This window comes from Passer montanus, unplaced genomic scaffold (assembly GCF_014805655.1).
Source record: "Passer montanus isolate IOZ18808 unplaced genomic scaffold, ASM1480565v1 scaffold93, whole genome shotgun sequence".
Lineage (NCBI taxonomy): Eukaryota > Metazoa > Chordata > Aves > Passeriformes > Passeridae > Passer > Passer montanus.
The window spans coordinates 1,816,089-1,835,124 of record NW_024374701.1 but is presented as its reverse complement, the minus strand read 5'-3'; the positions used below and the strand labels follow the sequence as shown (position 1 = coordinate 1,835,124).

The 19,036-nt window shown below is 52.3% G+C and overlaps 2 protein-coding genes across 3 annotated transcripts; one reads left to right on the top strand and one right to left on the bottom strand.

Annotated features, from left to right (window-relative positions):
* Positions 1-466: 466 nt before the first annotated feature.
* GUCA1B (guanylate cyclase activator 1B) lies at positions 467-6,273 on the bottom strand. 2 transcript variants are annotated; one of them, XM_039695879.1, is made up of 5 exons: positions 5,867-6,273; positions 4,227-4,376; positions 3,260-3,374; positions 2,633-2,787; positions 467-944 (listed from the first exon to the last, which is right to left on the bottom strand). In XM_039695879.1, the coding sequence occupies exons 1-4, from the start codon at positions 6,068-6,070 to the stop codon at positions 2,660-2,662; spliced, it is 597 nt and encodes a 198-aa protein (XP_039551813.1). In that variant the 5' UTR covers positions 6,071-6,273; the 3' UTR covers positions 467-944; positions 2,633-2,659. The 2 variants fall into 2 exon arrangements, with proteins under 2 accessions (XP_039551813.1, XP_039551812.1); XM_039695878.1 differs by having other exon boundaries at positions 467-2,787.
* Positions 6,274-10,758: 4,485 nt separating this feature from the next.
* On the top strand, positions 10,759-17,862 carry IRF6 (interferon regulatory factor 6). The gene is made up of 8 exons (XM_039695947.1): positions 10,759-10,784; positions 13,926-14,102; positions 14,947-15,151; positions 15,552-15,674; positions 15,777-15,923; positions 16,151-16,543; positions 16,910-17,028; positions 17,301-17,862. Exons 2-8 carry the CDS (start codon positions 13,929-13,931, stop codon positions 17,520-17,522), a joined length of 1,383 nt encoding a protein of 460 aa, XP_039551881.1. The 5' UTR covers positions 10,759-10,784; positions 13,926-13,928; the 3' UTR covers positions 17,523-17,862.
* Positions 17,863-19,036: the final 1,174 nt, after the last annotated feature.

Here is a 19,036-nt window from a genome sequence, read left to right as displayed (position 1 = left end):
CTGTTCCCCTCGGTCCTGCCCGGCTGCAGGAGCAGGATGGAGCAGATGGCAGCCCAGAAAATCAGGTGGCATTTGCCTTTTGCGAGCCAGCCTGCTGCCCAGTTTAGAGCGGAAAGAAATCCGATCAGTGGAATCCAATTGGGGCTGGGCCCTAAGTCTGGCCGGGGGATTGTGCAAGCGCTGACATCAACAGCCTGCTGCGAGTGCTGGAGGAGCTGCCAGAGATCAGGGCTCTAAAATAGCGCCGGGGCCATTGCTCGACCAGAGATTACACAATTGATAAGAGGAACAGTTTTCCACGGCTTCTGCCAGCTGTGACACAAACACAGCCCTGCACCCCCATCCCACCTGCCCAGGCCCCAGGACTGGGACCCTCAGCTCTGTCCTGCACTGGGGGCACCCGATGGCAGCACTCACCCACTTCATCTTAACCTCCTGCTTCCAGTTCCCTTGAGAAACATTGCTCTTTTTTTTTTGCCTTTTTTTTTTTTATTACACTCAGGTTTTTGCTGTCATCACACGGAAGTTAAACACAAGAGGCTCCTTCCCTGCTCTGCAACAGCATCGTCATCTCTCCTTATCTCTGTCTTACCCTGCTGCTCACCAGCTCCTCCCCTAAATTCAATAGATCACACTCACAGGCTACAGTTTCAGCCAGGTCTGACACAGCTCTTCACCTAATTAACAAGCAGATACTGGGAAACGAAGCTTTTAATAAATCTGTCTTTATTCAAGTCGTGTTTTACAAAACTCCTACCGAGGTCTGTACAAGTGCTCACCAGGGGAGGGCTGCTGGCCTGGGGTCCCCGAGCAGCCCCCGCAGAGCCTGGGCTGACCCGGTGAGCAGAACTGGAGCATTGGAAGCATTTCAGTGAAGCAGCAAAACACAATTCTGTGAACTAAACAGCCTCTCTAAATCCGTGCAGGCAGCAGGGGTTGAGATGCTGAAATGCAAGGAATTCTTAGAGGTTTGGAGCCTCCAATGAAAACAGTTTTTCACAAGCTGGAAAATCAATTAATGTGAATGTTTTCATGCAGGCTCTCAAGTCAGAAGTCAGATTTTTCTTTCAGACCTGGAGCTGATAAACTATTGACCAGAGAGAGCTTTGCCCGGCTGCCTCGGAGCAGCAGAAGCACAAGCCTAATCAGCTCTGATAAGTCAGCACAGCACAGACTGCTCGTGTTTGCAGAGAACTCATAGAAAGGCTATTTCCAAGTGGAAATGTGCACGATCTGAACCCCAGCACTGATTGTGTCTAATCCTGAGCACTTCCCCGTGGAATTCAAACACTGGGAAAACTGACAAGACCACAAACCAGCACGCTAATCAGCTAATGACAGCAACTGCAGTCCTAATTAAAGGCCACAAAAAAGGGGTTGTAAATCGTTTCATTGGTATGACCTGGCCCACTGATCCCAGAGGAAAATGAAAATGGAACAGACAAGCTCATGTTGTTTTCCTGGGGGGTTTTCTTTGGAATGAAACAGTAAATCCAATAAAGGTGAACCAAAACATTGATTCAACCCGAATTCTTTTCCCACATACATCTGTGTAGAAACACGGGTGAGGACAGCAGAGCTCAGCCTGCAACTTGTGTAAATTCTGAATCTGCAGTCTGGGGCTAAACTAAGTGCAGTGTAAAACCACTGTACTGGAAATTTTGTCACTTTTCAAGGCCAGTTTGGACAGGGCTTGGAGCAATCTGATGTGGCATCCCTGCCCAGAGCAGGGGGATTGGAAATGGAGAAGTTTCCAGGTTCCTCCCAACCCAAACCATCGATGATTTCTGGTTCTGGTCCTGCCAGTGGAGCAGCACAAATCCTCCATGGCACAGACACTGCCAAGCACAGCTCAGCTCTTCCCCATCTCTGCTCCCACACCGAACTCTCCCCAGTGCAGTGACAGCTCCTGGGCTCACCGCTCTTCCCAGGGCAGGAAAAGCTGTTCTAGTGAAGCTCCCGAGAACCAGGGGCTGGAAGGGTCACGCCTGTGTTCTGTGCTCTGACAGGGGCTGGGAAGTGCCAGCAGCCAGCACCTCCCAGCCCCCAGGCCTCGGGGCAGGCAGGAGCAGCCTCTGGCCCCCAGAGGGGGAGGAAGGAGCTGCTGCTGCTCCTGCCCAGCCCTGAGGATGTTTCCCCCAGCTCTGTGTGCTGTCCTGGCCACTGCTCTGATCCAATTCTCATTTCTGGTGGTTTTATCTTGGACACCAGCAGCAGTAAATGCTATAAAACACACCCAGAGCCCCCCTGAGCATCCATCCACCACCCTGTGCTGCTCTGGGTGCTGAAAGGGCAGGAGCGAGCCTTGCCAGCACAGTCTGCACTGACACAGCACCACTGGCTCCATCCCTCACTGCCCAGCCCAAACCCTGCTCAGATCTGTGCAGGAAGCCACCAGAACTTTGTTCCTTGGGGTGTAACCAAAAAGCAGAGCTGGCAAACACAGAATTGTGTACACAGCAAGGGTTATTCATGGGCCAGAAACAGTCCCTGGGTACCAGCAGTGCTCGGGGTTTTACATCAGAGACGGCTGCTGAAACAACTCAGGTTTTCATCGGGATGCTGAGGTGGAATTAAAAAGGAAAGTCGTTACCAGGCTAGAGGGAGGATCACGCTTGGGGCTCAGCATCACCTTTCAGCTGTGCCACAGCCGCCTCTCTCAGAACAAAGCACTCTTTCTCCTCTGCTCAATGATCCATCCCCCGGGGTTCACGTCCATTTGCAACATCTTCATCACCCACTTGTCCTTCCTGGCTCCGTCGATGAACTCATCGAGGGACAGCTGCCCTGTGGGTGACAGCAGGGCAGCTCAGAGAGGAGGAGGAGGCAGGATCCCACCCCAGTGTCGGATCAAACGCTGCCTCCCCCCTGCCCCATCCCCACGGGACACTCCGGGTGCTGCAGGGGCTCACCCAGACCCTGCCAGGACCCGGTCAGGTCCTGCAGGTCCCAGTCCCACTGGAAGCAGCCTCTTCACCCAGCTCCTTGTGCTGGGACAGGACCTGCCCTGTGCCTGCTGGGGCTGCCAGAGGATGGGATCTCACCAAAACTGCCCAGCAGAGACTCCTCCGTGTTTTACATTAAAATAACAACGATAAGGATTTCACCCTGTTCCACCAAGCACTTTTGGCTCAGTGGGACAGAGCAGAACCGAGCCCAGCTGCCCGTTGTGAGGAACACAGCAGAGCCAGGTGATCTCTGGCCAGGTGAGCTCAGGTGAGCTCCCAGCAGGCAGGAATGCAGCCTGTGCTTCACTCACCATCCCCGTTCTCATCCACCAGCTGAAATATCCTGTCCACCACCTCCTCTGGTGTCAGCAGCGGGGTCCTGTCCTCCACCTCCGACCAGCACACCTTCTTCAGCCTGTAGATAGACTGAAAGCAGCTCCCCAATGAGCAGAAGGCTGGGAAAGGGGAAGCACTGAGCCCTGCTGCACCCGTGGATGCGAAGGTCTCTTCCACAGGTTTAACCCTTCTGGAAGGATCTGCCCCTCAGCAGCTCAGGTCTGCAGTGGAGCCTCACGCCTGCACGGGCTGCACGTTAATTAACCTCATTTGCTCTGAAGCTGCTGCCCTCTGCTCTCCTTGCACTCTGCTCAGACCTCGGGGCTGCTTTGCAGAGGACAAAGCAGAGTGTCACAGAAGGGCAGAATCACAGGCCTGGGGGGTGAGTTTGTGCTGTCCCCCAAGCCAGGCAGGCTGCAGTGACCCAGCCTGTCCAGGCTGCAGACCAAGCCTGCCTCAGCTCATATTTACCCACAGTCTCTGCTCCCCTTTGCCACGGGAAAGGATCAGACTTTACCTGCTCCCCCCGTGGCTCCACCTGCCCGTGGCTCCCTTTCCTGCTTAGGTTGAAGGCTTTTGCCTCAAGTCTTCCCAGAGAGAGGATTAGCAGCGGCCTCACAGTTCTGGGCAGTTCCTGGCTGACCTCAAAACTGTGATGGGAGGTGGCCCAGACAGGCTGCCCTGCTTTCCCACCTGCTGCTGCTGCAGGTGACCAGCTGCTCACCTTCCTGGCCAGGGACCCTGCAGGGAGGGCACAGCCTGGCACTGCCCTTCCCTGAGCTCAGCTGGGGGATGAGCAGAGCCTCAGCTCAGGCAGGAGCCCAGGGACTCGTGCTCAGCCCCACAGCATCCCCGAAACCTGCTTACACAAACCCATCCACCTCAGGACGTTGCCAAAGAGCAGGGGTTGCTGAAAGAAGGGATTGGGCAATGCCCGCTCACCTCCACGATTTCCAGCAGCTCGGGTTTGTCTATGCAGCCGTTGCCATCCTTGTCGTACACCTTGAACGTCCACCTCAGCTTGTGCTCCAGCTTCCCCCTCAAAACCAGGTTCAAGGCAGCCACATACTCCAGGAAATCAATGGTGTTGTCCTGTGGCAACACACAAACAGTGGCTGGTGACACTTGGCTGGGCAGGAAGGTGGTGGGTGGAAAAGCAGCTGGGTGACACTTGGCTGGGCAGGAAGGTGATGGAAAAGCGCTTTACAGCTGCCAGAAAGCCTGGGTTGAACTGCCAGAGGGGCAGCGCGGGGGGCAGGTGCCTGCCTGGCGCTCTGAGCAGGGTTTGCAGCAGCGCAGGACCTGCAGCAGGCACAGCCACACCCTGTGCAGCCGGGCTGGGCTCCTCCTCCCCATCCTGCACGCACCAGCAGCCCTTAAAACAGAGCCCCTGTCCTGGGAGGGAAACTCCTGCAAATCTGGAGTGGGACTTCATCTTTTATGCACAGTTTCCTCTGCTACCATTCCCCCACAGATTTCAGGATGGAATCTGGCACCTGAACCTTTCATTTATTGCAGGAATTTGGTTTTTTACAACTTGGAATTCTGGGACACGCCTGACCTGCCAACATCTCCCATGGCCTGTTAAAATCCTGTCTCACAAGCTGACTTTTGGTGCCCCTTCCATGAGATTCTGACCCTGTCTTCAAAGGGAGCTTGAGGGAGATGAGTTGATCAGAGATGAACAACCTGAGCCCCCTTTTCCTGAACTGACACAGGAACAAACATCCCCACAGCTGGAATATGATCAGGAAAGAATAATTGCAGCCTTTGGCAAGTGCTGCTCAGCCAGGGCAGCCGGGAGCCCAAAGCATGCCAGGCTGCCCGAGCAGCAGTGCAGGGTGCAGGGGCTGAGCCTAAACCACAAACCCCGCTTTCCCCAGTGAAAAATGACAAATATGGCAAAGGGAATCAGAGCCAGCATGTCTGAATCGTTCAGCATCCCTCTGCTTTTGGAAAGAAAAGCTAAAATCAGTATTTTATTACAGACCACCTGCTGGTACCTGATACAGACACTTCTCAACCAGAACAAGCCTGAGAAGGATTTTCCTGCACTGTAATTCCCCCTCTACCTCTACAGAGAAAGATTTTTGCCATGTGGGAGCCTTGGCTATTTGAGGGCCTCAAAGTGTGACAGCCTAAGTTTCGACTTTTTAATCCACCCTTAGTCCCTTAAGGGGACATTCTGACCTTAATTTAGGTGGAGATTTGAGGAGATAAATCCAGGCCAGCCTGTGCTCCTTCTCCTGCCCTCGCTGGTCCCTCGTTATATATATAACATATATAATATATTATATACATATAATACATTATCTATATATAATATATAATATATAATATATTTTATATATTATATACATTATATATATCATATAATATAGTATACATATAATATATATTATATATATAATATCTAATATATATAACATATATAACATATATAATATATTATATGTTATATATATCATATATTTACTATATAGAATATAATATATATTATATATCATATATAATATACATAATATATAAATATATATTCTTCTATATAAATATATAAAATATAAAAATAACTAATCACTTACCCCATTCTTGTCAAAAGCCCTGAACATGTTCTCCACATACTCTGCTGCCTCCTGGTTGTCCTGGACCCCGAAGAACCGCTTGAACTCGTGCATGAAGAGGGTCCCACTGGGACATTCCACCACAAATTTCTTATACCATTCCTGCAGCTCTGCAACATCAATCTCCCCTTGCTCCCCTTCAGCGTTGGTGAACTGCTGTCCCATTTTCCTTTGGAAAGCAGGGTTAAAAACAGAAGGAAAAGAAGAAAAACCCTGCCCAAGTCCTTTGTTTGTCTTCTGGCTGTCCCGTGCCTTTCTCTGGTGTTCTGGCTGTGCCACCTTCCCTTTTTTGCACTTTATTTTCTGTTCCTCCGCCCCTGCCCAGGGCTGGCAGCTCCGTGCCCTCCCCAGGAGATCTCCGAGTGGCTCCTGTGCCCCGCAGCACTGAGCACTGGGCACAGATAAAAATAACTAAAGATCATTAGGAGATTCCCACCCATGAGCCCCAGAGACCTTCAGATGTTCCGAGCTGTGCCCTATTTAGGAGCAAACTCCAGGGGCTCAGGGTCTTTCTGCTCATTAATAGCTCCCTGTCAAAGAATGTGGGAGCAGAGGTTCCTGCACACACAACTCACAGCCCCATTCCCCGTCCTGTAGGGTTTTCTAGGGGAAAAAAGGGATTATGAGGGAAGGAACATGAATCTTTGTGGTGCTGGCTTGTGTTACCTGCCTGTGGGGGCTGCTCAGTGCTTCAGTGAGATGGGGCACAGGAAAAACAGCAGCTACAGAGGGGGAATGCTGAGAAAACAAACACTTCCACAGCAAACCTGCTGATGGATTCAATTAATGGAATGCCTGCTGAGGCTGTGAGACTGAGTGAAGGCACCTAGATCCACACACCTTCCTCTCACTGCCACATCTCCATCTTCAAGCTTTGAGCTAAAGAGAGCAGCAGTTGTTTATTCCAGATTTTCAGGGCATATTCTCCTTATCCCCTTCCCCTCCTTGTGTCCATGGAATCCCCTGCTCTCCCTCCCCCTGGAGCTCGTTTCTGGTTTGGTGGCAGACCCAAGGTGCAGCTCGGGGCTCCTGCTCAGCTGCACCGAGCCTTCCTCCCAGCACACACAGCCCTTGCTCCTCCTCAGCAGCCCCACGGCTCTGAGCCCAGCATTATCTGTGTCAGGGGGAGGAATGACCTGAGCTATAAATGTGCCCAAGCCAGCCCGAGATCTCCATTAAGAGGATTGGAGCAGCATTAATAGGAAACCGTGCATTCTCTCATCCTGAACGCCGAGGCCCAGATGGATTTAAGCTGCTCATTTTTTGGAACTTTTTTTGGTGTTGGTTTGGTAGGAAGAGCCTCTCTCATGGAAGAATTCTGGTTAAGAACCAGGCTGAAATTTGAATTTGATGTTGCAGAGCAGTAGAGCAATTCATGCTGCACTGTCAGAGTGGGGTTTGCTCTGAATCCACTCACACCTGCACATGACCCAGCACTGGTACTGTGTGTGTGTATTTATATTTATATTTATATTTATATTTATATTTATATTTGTATTTATATTTATATTTATATTTATATTTATATTTATATTTATATTTATATTTATATTTATATTTATATTTATATTTATATTTATATTTTTTATTTATATTTATATTTTATTTATAAACGTATTTGTATTTATATTTTTATATATTTTTATTTTTGTATTTATATTTATATTTATACACAGATTTTCAGGATTATAACACAACTTTACCATTTTACATGTGAGGATACCCAGGCAAGGTCGGGTTTATAACTGATTTTATATCATTTTGGGGATTATCTTGGCTGGCGAGGCCAGGGATGTGCTGGGGTTTGGGGATGTGCTGGGGGGGTTTGGGATGTGCTGGGGTGAAGCTCTCCACCATTCCGTGCTGCTCTCCTTTTGTATTTATATTTATATTTATACACAGATTTTCAGGATTATAACACAACTTTACCATTTTACATGTGAGGATACCCAGGCAAGGTCGGGTTTATAACTGATTTTATATCATTTTGGGGATTATCTTGGCTGGCGAGGCCAGGGATGTGCTGGGGGATTTGGGATGTGCTGGGGTGTTTGGATGTGCTGGGGTGAAGCTCTCCACCATTCCGTGCTGCTCTCCTGCACGGAGCTGCCTGCTGGAATGTGAGTGCTGAGAGCACACTGCAAGACTCCACTTGCCCAGGACATTGTCTTGACTCATTGCATAATTTTGTTTTGCCTTATGGGAACCTGGTGATCTGTTCCCAGGAGAGAAAATGGTTCCTTTTTGTTTTGATGACTGCAATCTTCTCCAGCTGGGAACAAAGGGCTGCAAGAGACCTGGAGTACAAAGCCCAGCTGCTGCTGTTGCAGGTATCACGACAAACAATCGTGTTGATAAAATAGTGATATTAATTTGGCACTGAAATAAAGTAAATCCCGTAGCTGCTGGTATGAGAATTCCTCTGCACATCCTCCATGTGCTCTGCAGACTGCACTGGAAGAGCTGCTGTCTCTCAGTGTACCTCACTTCATAAAGTACAGCTTATCAGCCAAAAGATCTCTTCATTTGATTTAAAAAATGCAGATAGAGGTAAAAATAGGCAGAGAGAAGTAAAAATAAAAATAATAATTTCTAGAAAACTGTTTGTGCCTGAAGGAGCAGGATCAAGGCTCTGTGTGTCACGGTGAACACTTTGGGTGACCAGGTACAGACAGGTAACACCTGGCTGCACATCCTGCCTCATGAGCTGTCCCTGGATCATCACCTCTGCAGCTCCAGAGCTCTGGAGTTTCCCAGCCAAGAGCATGGAAAAAGATGTGCAGCTCCTCTCCCGTCAGCTGCCTGCCCCAGCGTGCTGCCACACGCCTCAGCACGCGCTGCTAGAAACTCAGCAGGGAAAAAACCACCAACGCCTGCAGAGGGCTGGGCACAGTCACTCGTTTGGCATCTGAGTCGGTGCTGGGAAGGCAGCAGAGGCTGTGGCACAGGCAGCAGGGTGCTGGCACAGCTGCAGGGCCACTGCCGGCAGGACTGGGCCCTTCTCCCAGGCTGGAGCTCCCAGGCTCAGCATCCTCACCCGGCTGCTCTGTCACTTTGCTCCGTTTTTTAAACCGCCCAGCCCTGACCTGCCTGAGGACCCCTTGAGAGTCCTTCCAGTGGGGCCAGGAGGGGCAAAACCCTGCCCAGGCACTGCCAGCCCTGCCCAGGCAGCCTGGGCAGCAGGAGGGTGAGCAGCAGCAGTGCTGCTGTCCCCTGCTCAGCTCCCAGCACTGCTGTCCCCTGCACTGCTGTCCCCTGCACTGCTGTCCCCTGCTCAGCTGCCCTGCAGCCAGCCACAGCCACAGCCAGCCCAGAGCATCCTGACCTTTCCCTGTGGGACAGGGGTGTGGGCAGCAGGAATGCAGGGAGCTTTTGTGCTGGCCTGTCTGAGGAGAGATCAAAGATCCTTCAGAGCCTGGCCTGGAGTTCAGCCCAATATCTGCCTGTGTCTCTTCCTGGCTGCTCCCAAAATTTCCTACCACTGTGTGCTTTACACAGCAGAATACCAGGGGTGTTTTGCTCCAGGAGCTGCTGTCCCTTGATTTACACCTCAGGAATGGTCAGGTACCACTAAGGAAACCCATCTCACCCAGCACAGGGAGTGCTGACCCCGGAGTGCCACATCTGCTATTCTGCTTACTGCCAGAAAGGTTTTCTTGCCCAGAAAAAGGGTGAATTGTTTTGTCTCTGTGTGAATATCTCCAACATTTTGTCCAGTTCCAATCTCTTGGCTGGGGACTGAGCTGTGGGTGTAATCAGCCTGCCCAAAGTCAGGGTTCAGCGTTTTCCACAGTGTTCGTGGTGAGAAGGAGAAGGGAAAATCCCAATTTTTTTTTCTGGTTCATTGAAACTGAAAGGTGAAGCATTGTATGATCCTTGAAACCAGGATTCACCACTGAGTCACACTTCTCCACCTACGAGGAAAATAAATAAGACGCGAGGCTGGAGGGCAGGAGGCTGCGGAGGGACCAGGGAGAAGCTGCTGAGCCCCTTGCCAGGGGTAGGTGTGACCCAGAGCGGGAATGGAGCCAGGGAACAGGGACGTTTTTATGCTTTTCAGAGAAAAAACTGCCTGTGGATTTAATCAGAGCTGCCTTTAGGGTTTGGCTCCATCCTGTGTTATCATTGCCTGGATATGGATTTATACGGATGGATGGATGTGGGACAAGAGCAAACGTCCTTAGGTTGTGCTGGGGGAGGTTTAGGTTGGATATTTGGGAGAATTTCTTCACTGAAAGGATGGACAAGCATGGGAACGGGCTGCCCGGGGAAGCAGGGAGCCAGCGTCGCTGGAAGTGCTCCAAAGCCTGCGGATGTGCTGCCGAGGGACACGGTTTGGTGGCGGACCCGGCAGGGCTGGGTTAATGTTTGGACTCGATGATCTTCGAGGTCTTTTCCAGCCTTAATCATTCCGTGGTTCTATGACTCAGCTGAGTATGCTTTGAACCGCGAAAAAGCCCAGGAACTTAATGCTTTCTTCCCAAAATACTCCATTTAAAAGGCAAAGATACCCTGCTTCAAAAGCAAACTTCTTTTCCTAAACACTCCATTTACCAGGGGGAAAAAAAATCCCGTTTGGAAGTTTCCTAAATATTCCATTTGACGGGAAAAAGGCCGCGGCAGAAGGGCGGGGGTGCGGGGAGCTCCGCTCGGCCCGGGTCCCCGTGCGGGGTCCGGGGATCTGCGGGACGGGACGGGACGGGACGGGACGGGCGGCACGGAGCGCACCTGGGCAGGTGAGGGGCAGGCCGGGCCAGGTGAGAGGGGCAGGTGAGAGGGGCCGGGCCAGGTGAGAGGGGCAGGCGCAGGTGAGGCGGGGCAGGTGAGAGGGGCAGGTGAGGGGGCAGAGGACGGACAGACAGACGGACAGACGGACGGGGTGAGGCGCGCGGGGATCGGACGGCCCCGGCCCCGGAGCTGCCCGGACCGGGAGGCGCCGGGCGCGGCCCCGTCCCGCGTGGGGCTCCGGGCGGAGCGGGGCCGGTGCGGGACCCGGGGCACTGCGGGGCCGGTGCGGAGCGGGGCTCCGGGCACTGCGGGGCCCGGGGCACTGCGGGCTCCGTGCGGGGTCTGGAGGCTGCAGCGCCCGGCCCCGGGGGAAGGGCGGCGGTGCGGGGGCGCCGTGCGGGTCCGGGCGCAGCCGGGAGGGCACAGCCCGCTGGAAATGCCGATTTAGCGCTCCTTGCCCCCCGGGCTGCGCCTTCCCGGCCGGTGGAAAGCGAGGCCTAAAGTTAGGGCAAGGCTGGGGTGTTCCCCCCACCCCCTGCAGTCTTCTGATCCCAGCTGTAACACCCCAAATCCCCACGGTTTGTGAAACAACTCGGGCCCCTTCCAATTTCAGGGCAGCCTGGCCGTGCTGGGGGCTGAGGTGGCTAGACTGGGGTGTGCAAACTGGGAATTCAAAGAGTTGATCGTGTTGAGATGTTTCGGGGACAGCAGGGCTGGTGGGAGGCAGGAGATGTATAGAGCTCAGAAATGTGGGAGCCCCAGGTTCCTGGTTAGGGAGGTGATTCAGCATCAGATGGAAATGCAGCCTGTTTCTCTGCAGAGGGGAGGTCCTTTGAAAAAATGAATACAGGTCCATGAAATCCAGGATAATACAGCAAAGAAAGGAGAGGGGTCTGTGGGTTTGCAGCTGAGAACCCCGAGAACATCCTTCCATCTTCAGAGGCTTTAATGGACGAGGTGGAGCAGAACACTGAGTATATCTGGATTGTGCAGCAAAGCTGAGTTGGGCTCCGGGATGGTTTTCCTGGTGCTCTGGGTGCTGTTGGACTGTCTGGGACCTCACCGGGGCTGTCCTGGCCTTGGTCACTCCTCTGCAGCCCTCTGGGCAGTGGCTGCAGGCTGTCTGCTCCTTCCTGACTTGGAGTGCTTCTTGTAGGGCTGAATGTCTCCAAGGAGAAATACTAATAATTAGGGTACAGGCAGTAATTACATCACTGACCAGAGATGCATTAGCAGCACAGGGATGTGCTAATTATCCCTCCCCAGCACCCCGATGGAGTGGGAATCCGGGGAGCTGGCTCTGTGCAGGAGGAGCCTCTGCCCTGGCAGAGCCGGCAATGTCACAGGCATTCCCCGGGTGTCTGGCATTGGAGGAACCCAGCGGATCGAAGTTGAAGGCTGGGAGAGGCTGACTCACCGTCTGAGCCCAGCAATGGGATTCAAGTTGATTTGCTCTCAGTTATTGTGTCAACAAGGCCGTGGTGATAGAAGGTCATAAAGCATTGTAGTGTGGAGCGCTGACAGACGCTGTCTGCGGCCGGGGACAATCCCTGCCAGCTCCCACCCTGTCACCCGACCCCTCTGCTGTGACAGGGCCACAAATCCCCCCTTTTCTGGGGGTTTGAATTTACTCTGTCTTGCAAACCTGTGTGCACATCACACGTTGTTAGCAGGGCCTGCTTGTAATGTTCAGTGTAAAAGAGATGCTGGAAAGCAGCCGTGCTAAGGATTCCTCAAAATGTCACTTTTTTTTCCCTTTCAAGAGGAATCAGTGCCTGATTTTGATCTCAATTCCAAGTCCAGGATTAACTGGACGCTTCTGAAGATTTAATTCTGACAGCATTTTCAACATGGAGAGCCAACACAGCAGAGTTTCAGGAACAATAAAATAATTTTGATGATTGCTTCCTGATCCTTTGCAGCTCCTGGGAAACAGTCTGGTAATGTGCCCACACATTTTCAAACTATTATTTAAAAATGGTTTGCAGTTGAAGCTGAACGTTTTCTTTGCAGAAAAGATAAACAGATAAACTGAGTTGCGTTTGGATTAATTTTGTGTGAGCGCTTGCCTCTGAATGGGATCTGCAGGTATTTGAACAAATAAAACCTGTTCCTAGACTAGTTCTTGGATGGGATTTTTTTTTAATCTTCTCCATCTCTGCTACCAGACACATTTTGCAACTCCTCCAGCAATATTCAGGGCTTATGGCAAAGGTTTTACTTGTCCTGTGACTGCTTTATTAATGGGAATATTTGTAATTTCTCACCTCTGTTTCAGGATTTACAAAGGAATATGGGAGATGCACCTCTGAGCACATGCATAGTACAGAAATCCCCTCCCAAAATCTAAAGATACTGAATGTTGCCTCTTCTTAGTGAAGGACACGCGTTAATTTTGTTTGTTTGGCTTTGTTCTACACAAGGAAAATATTGTTGGCTGGCTGCAGTTGTGTGAGCGGCACAAGGCTACTTAACAAAAACATTAAGTAAACAGCAGTCGATTTTTAGCAGCAGTGCAGGCAGACCTGCAGTTCATGTCCTTCTGGATAAACATCCTGGTTATTACAGGTCACTGCTGTTTGCCAGTGATTATGCTGCATTCAGGGCATTCATGGAAAAGTCATAAAATGACTTTCAGAGTCTGTGGCTGGGGCAGAGCAGCCCCTGTGCCTCAGCCTGGCCCCTGAGCCTCAGTTGAAGCCTCTCAGTCGGGGCCAGTTTCTCCTCAGTGTGTCTCTGAGAGGAGCAGAGATCTGAAGGAGCAGAGATCAGATCAGCCCCTTCTCCAAGGTGTGCGTGGAGCCTTTGGAAACTCTGCTGCCTGTTCTTGCTGCGGCTTGTTTGTGTCTTTATCTGCTGCTCGGGGTTTGCAGCCCAGCTCTGCTCAGGGCTCGGCTCCGTGTGCTGGTTGAGCACAAATAACACACTCTGGAACACTGAACGTGAGCTGCTGTCCCTGTGGCAGCTCTGTCCCCCTTAGGGACATGTGTGTGACTCTGAACGTGAGCTGCTGTCCCTGTGGCAGCTCTGTCCCCCTTAGGGACGTGTGTGTGACTCTGAACGTGAGCTGCTGTCCCTGTGGCAGCTCTGTCCCCCTTAGGGACGTGTGTGTGACTCTCCCTGGCAGAGGAGTCACCCGGCTGAATCCGAGTTGGTGCTCTCAGGGTGCAGTACCATAAACACAACAGCAGTTGCACAGCACAGGGCCCTTTCTCGTTCAATGAATTCCGTTTCTTTGAAGCAAATGAGGCTGAGGTAACCTCTAGCAGTGGCTCTGCTGTCACCCCTGCAGAGCATGGCCCTCCACCCGCGGCGGGTGCGCCTGAAGCCGTGGCTGGTGGCCCAGGTGGACAGCGGGATGTACCCCGGGCTGATCTGGCTGAACCGCGAGGCCAAGCGCTTCCAGATCCCCTGGAAACACGCCACTCGGCACAGCCCCCAGCACGAGGAGGAGAACACCATCTTCAAGGTGAGGCAGCGGGAGCTCGGGCGTCCCACGGCCCTGGAGCAGAGACAAAGGGCTGGATTGTTGGCCTGGGAGCTGGTCGGGCATCTCGGGAGCTGTTTGCAGGCACATTTTATTTATCTGACCTCAGAAAAGCCACTTTGTGCACCTGGATGCCAAGCTTGGCACTGCCTGGGATGGTGTTGAGTTCTTTAACCCTTTCCCACCACCCCAGGCTGGGTGCTGTGTGATCCTTGGTCTCTGGAAGATGACTGCTCTTGGCTTCATGTGCTCAGGCTGGGATGTGGTCACTGGCTTGTTCTTGGCAGCAAACCATGAAATGCTGTTACATAAGTCTTAAGAGGTCCACCACAAGCTCATCACAAGCACTCATCGCTGCTGTCCCTAATATTCTTATCCCAAGGGATTCACTGTAACTCCCTGCACTCCTTTGAGGAATTTCTGACCTTTGTCTTGGAGGCATCTTGGACCAGTAATCAGATTTTGGGGTGAGAGAGGGAGAGGCCAGCTGGATGTCTGTGGCTGTCCTTCCACTCCATTTTAACCGAGTCCATTCCTCCTACACAGGCTCACTGTCAAAAATTACTTCTGGTGTTGAATCTGAGACCCACAAAATCTCTAACCCAGAATTGTGAACATTCTTTTGGAATTTGGATTTACATCCTTTTTCTCCACTTTCTTTTAATAGAAAAACTGTTAAAGTGGGCATTTCCTTTTTTGTTATCACAAGAGCTCTAAGACTTCTGCAAGAGAAGGATTTTACAGTGGATTTGTTTGGAGGTTTGGTTTCTGATAAAAGCTGCTCCGTGGGGAGGGCTGGACTGAGCTGCCTGTACTTTGTCCCCAGGCATGGGCTGTGGAAACAGGAAAGTACCAGGAAGGAGTGGACGAGCCAGACCCTGCAAAGTGGAAGGCCCAGCTCCGATGTGCACTGAACAAGAGCCGGGAGTTTAATTTGATGTACGATGGCACCAAGGAGGTGCCCATGAACCCTATTAAAATTTACGAAGTGTGTGACATCCCGCAGTCGCAGGGATCAATCATTAATCCAGGTGAGGGCCTTGCTGACACGGGCTGGCTCCTGGGCAGGCGTGGGTCCAAGGGAGCTCCTTCCCTCTCTGCATTAACTCTGCAGCTGCCAGGTGAAGCCTGTACTGTAACTAAAAGGACTTTGAACCATCCTTTAGTTCTAAAATTAAAAAAGCTGCACACAGTTGTATGTTTTCCTGCTAAACAGGCTAATATTGGCAATACTGTATTTTACTTCATCAATACTTTAACCTTTGCTTTCTAGAATTATATATTAAACTGAAATTAGCATGTTGTATGGATGAGATTTATCCTTTTTTTACTGAAATTTGAAAAATACACAAATTAATATCCAACATGAAGATGATCCTTTCCCAGTGTTTCATGCTGATCATCCACCCACAAGAATGTGCTTGTTTGCAGGTTCCACTGGCTCAGCTCCGTGGGATGAGAAGGATAATGATCTTGATGATGAAGAGGAGGAAGAATTGAATCAATCTCAGCATGTCCCAATTCAAGAGACATTTCCATTTCTTAACATCAATGGTAGGTGGCACAGACTGATGTATTAGGGAAGGTATTTGTTTGGAAATTGCCGCATGCTTGAAATAAAATCTTGATTTATTGAAGAGTTGTTGCCTTTTGTAGATTCTCCGATGGCTCCAGCCAGTGCAGAGAACTGCAGCTCTGAAACTGTGTGGCCAAAGAATGAACCTCTGGATATGGAAATGCCCCCAACGGCGCTGCAGCACGACTTCTTCAGCAGCCCCGAGCTCTGGATCAGCTCCCTGCCAAGTACGTGCATGGGCTTGTAACAGTGCTTCTGCTTTGTACTTCAAAACCCCACAGAAAAGAGTCTTTTGCCTTTTTTCCTGTGGCTGTTTGTGAGTGAGTGAGGAGAACTTGTGTAGTTTGAATAGAATTGTGTGTGGTGTGAACATCCCCGCGAGGGCAGCAGGGCTTGCGTGGTGTCCCAGCTGCTGGTGCTCCAGGAAAAGCCACACTGATGGTTTCTCTCTCAGTGACAGACCTAGAAATCAAGTTTGAATATCGAGGAAAGGAGACCGGACCCACAACGACCGTGAGCAACCCGCAGGGCTGCAGACTTTTCTACGGAGAGCTGGGTCCTATGCCAGACCAGGAGGAGCTCTTTGGGCCCATCAGTTTGGAGCAAGTCAAGTTTCCAGGGACGGAGCAGATCACCAACGAAAGGCAGAAGATCTTCACGAGTCGGCTGCTGGATGTTATGGACAGGGGACTGATCCTGGAGGTCAGCGGCCACGCCATCTACGCCGTGCGGCTCTGCCAGTGCAAGGTCTACTGGTCTGGGCCCTGTGCCCCCTCCTCCACCACCCCAAACCTGATCGAGAGGCAAAAGAAGGTCAAACTCTTCTGTCTGGAAACATTCCTGAGCGGTAGGTAACTTCTGCTTCTGGGAAACAGCTTTGGACGGCGGGCATGGCACTGTTGGGAAGGGTGGTCTGCACTGGGCTCTGCCTGGGTGCACCAGGTGTGCACAGCGGGTCAGGGCCACTGACTTCAGGGGAGCTGGGAGCGGGTGTGTGGCAGGAGAAGGGCACTGTTCACTCATGTAGTGCTCTGAGAGACACCAGAGGGCCTGGCTTTTAAAGAAAGCGCCTCACGTGCCAGGAGTGAGCTGTAACTGTGTGAGAGGTGGCAGAGCACTGTGTAGGTACGGCCGGGGTGATGCAAGGAGGTGGGATGTCATGGGTGTTTCCCCTAAAGAGGACAACCCTGCAGCACTCTGCTTTTCTTCCTAGAGCTGATTGCCCATCAGAAGGGACAAATTGAGAAACAGCCACCATTCGAGATCTACTTCTGCTTTGGAGAAGAGTGGCCCGATGGAAAGCCCAGGGAGAGGAAGCTGATCGTGGTGCAGGTAGGGCTCTGGGGTGACGTGTGCCAGCCTTGTTTGGTTTGGGATCAATTCCCGTGGATACTGAGACCTGTTCTTACCTGCTGTGGCTTCTGACACCAGGAAAACTGCAGTGAGATGGTGGTTTGGGAGAGCAAATACAAATGTGACGTGTGCTGAACAGAGTTAGTTTGTGAGTGTGTTTTAGGGTCTGCATCCAGGGCAGGGGCTCCTGCAGAGAAACGGGGATATTCCACATGCCTTTAGGCTCAAAAAAGGGACGTCTTCCTCACCAGGTCATCCCCGTCGTGGCGCGCATGATCTACGAGATGTTCTCCGGGGACTTCACGCGCTCCTTTGACAGCGGCAGCGTGCGGCTGCAGATCTCCACGCCCGACATCAAGGACAACATCGTGGCACACCTGAAGCAGCTCTACCGGCTGCTGCAGAACCACCAGGAGGGCTGGCCCATGCAGGCCCCGGCCATGCACATGGCACAGCCGCTGCCCGCGCAGTGAGCTCCCACCGCGCCTCCTTCTTGTACATACACAGGAGTGTTTCACACCTGTGCCTTGCCTCAGTCTGAGCAAATAAAATCTGTAAATCTCGTCATCTTCTACGGTTTCAGCAATTCGTGGTGCTCTTGGTTTGGAAGTGGCTCAAAACAGAGGGGATTACAGGAATGCTTCTAACTCCTTCACCCTCTTCAGATGTTTGCTTAAGTAACCCCTCTGTATAAATCAGATTGCAATTCTGTAATATTTTTTAATCTGCTATAATACAATGTATATAAAAACTTGATCATTAGAAGGGGAGAAAGAAAATAATCTGTGCTCTATTAAATCTGCCTGGACAATACCACCTTGTCTTCTTTTTTTCTCTTTAACGGGCTGTAACAGCAACCTCAAAGGCTGACAGTCTTTTCAGTGCGGGGTTTTTTATAGGGATGCATATATGTTGGCATTGTAAATGCATATATAACAGAATAGGGTTGGAAGCGACCTCTGGAGCTTCTGTAGGCCCCTGGGGGCTGGTCAATCAGATCTGTACCACCCTGAGAAGTCAGTAACAGCGTGGAGCTGTCTGTGGCTCCCAGCATGGCTTGGCACTGTCCCTGGGCCCTGCTTTGTGCCCAGACTTTGGGCACTGTCCCTGCATTGCCTGCTCTGTGCCCAGGCTGTGGGCACTGTCCCTGTGCCCTGCTCTGTGCCCAGGCTGCAGGCATTGTCTCTGTACCCTGCTCTGTGCCCAGGCTGGAGCACTGTCCCTGCATTGCCTGCTCTGTGCCCAGGCTGTGGGCATTGTCTCTGTTCCCTGCTCTGTACCCAGGCTGTGGGCACTGTCCCTGTGCCCTGCTTTGTGCCCAGGCTGGGGCACTGTCCCTGCATTGCCTGCTCTGTGCCCAGGCTGGGGCACTGTCCCTGTTCCCTCTGCTCTGTGCCCAGGCTGGGGCACTGTCCCTGTTCCCTGCTCTGTGCCCAGGCTGTGGGCATTGTCCCTGTACCCTGCTCTGTGCCCAGGCTGGGGCACTGTCCCTGTGCCCTGCTCTGTGCCCAGGCTGCGGGCATTGTCCCTGTACCCTGCTCTGTGCCCAGGCTGGGGCACTGTCCCTGTACCCTGCTCTGTGCCCGGGCTGGGGCACTGTCCCTGCATTGCCTGCTCTGTGCCCAGCCTGGGGCACTGTCCCTGTGCCCTGCTCTGTGCCCAGGCTGGGGCACTGTCCCTGTGCCCTGCTCTGTGCCCAGGCTGGGGCACTGTCCCGGTGCCCTGCTCTGTGCCCAGGCTGGGGCACTGTCCCTGTGCCCTGCTCTGTGCCCGGGCTGGGGCACTGTCCCTGTACCCTGCTCTGTGCCCAGACTTTGGGCATTGTCCCTGTGCCCTGCTCTGTGCCCGGGCTGGGGCACTGTCCCGGTGCCCAGGCCTTGTCCCGGCCCTTGTCCCGGTCCCTCCCCGGCCATGGCGAGCCGGCCCCGCCCAGCCGGACGCGGCTCCGCCGGGGCCGGGCGGAGCGCGGGCCCGCCCCGGAACCGCG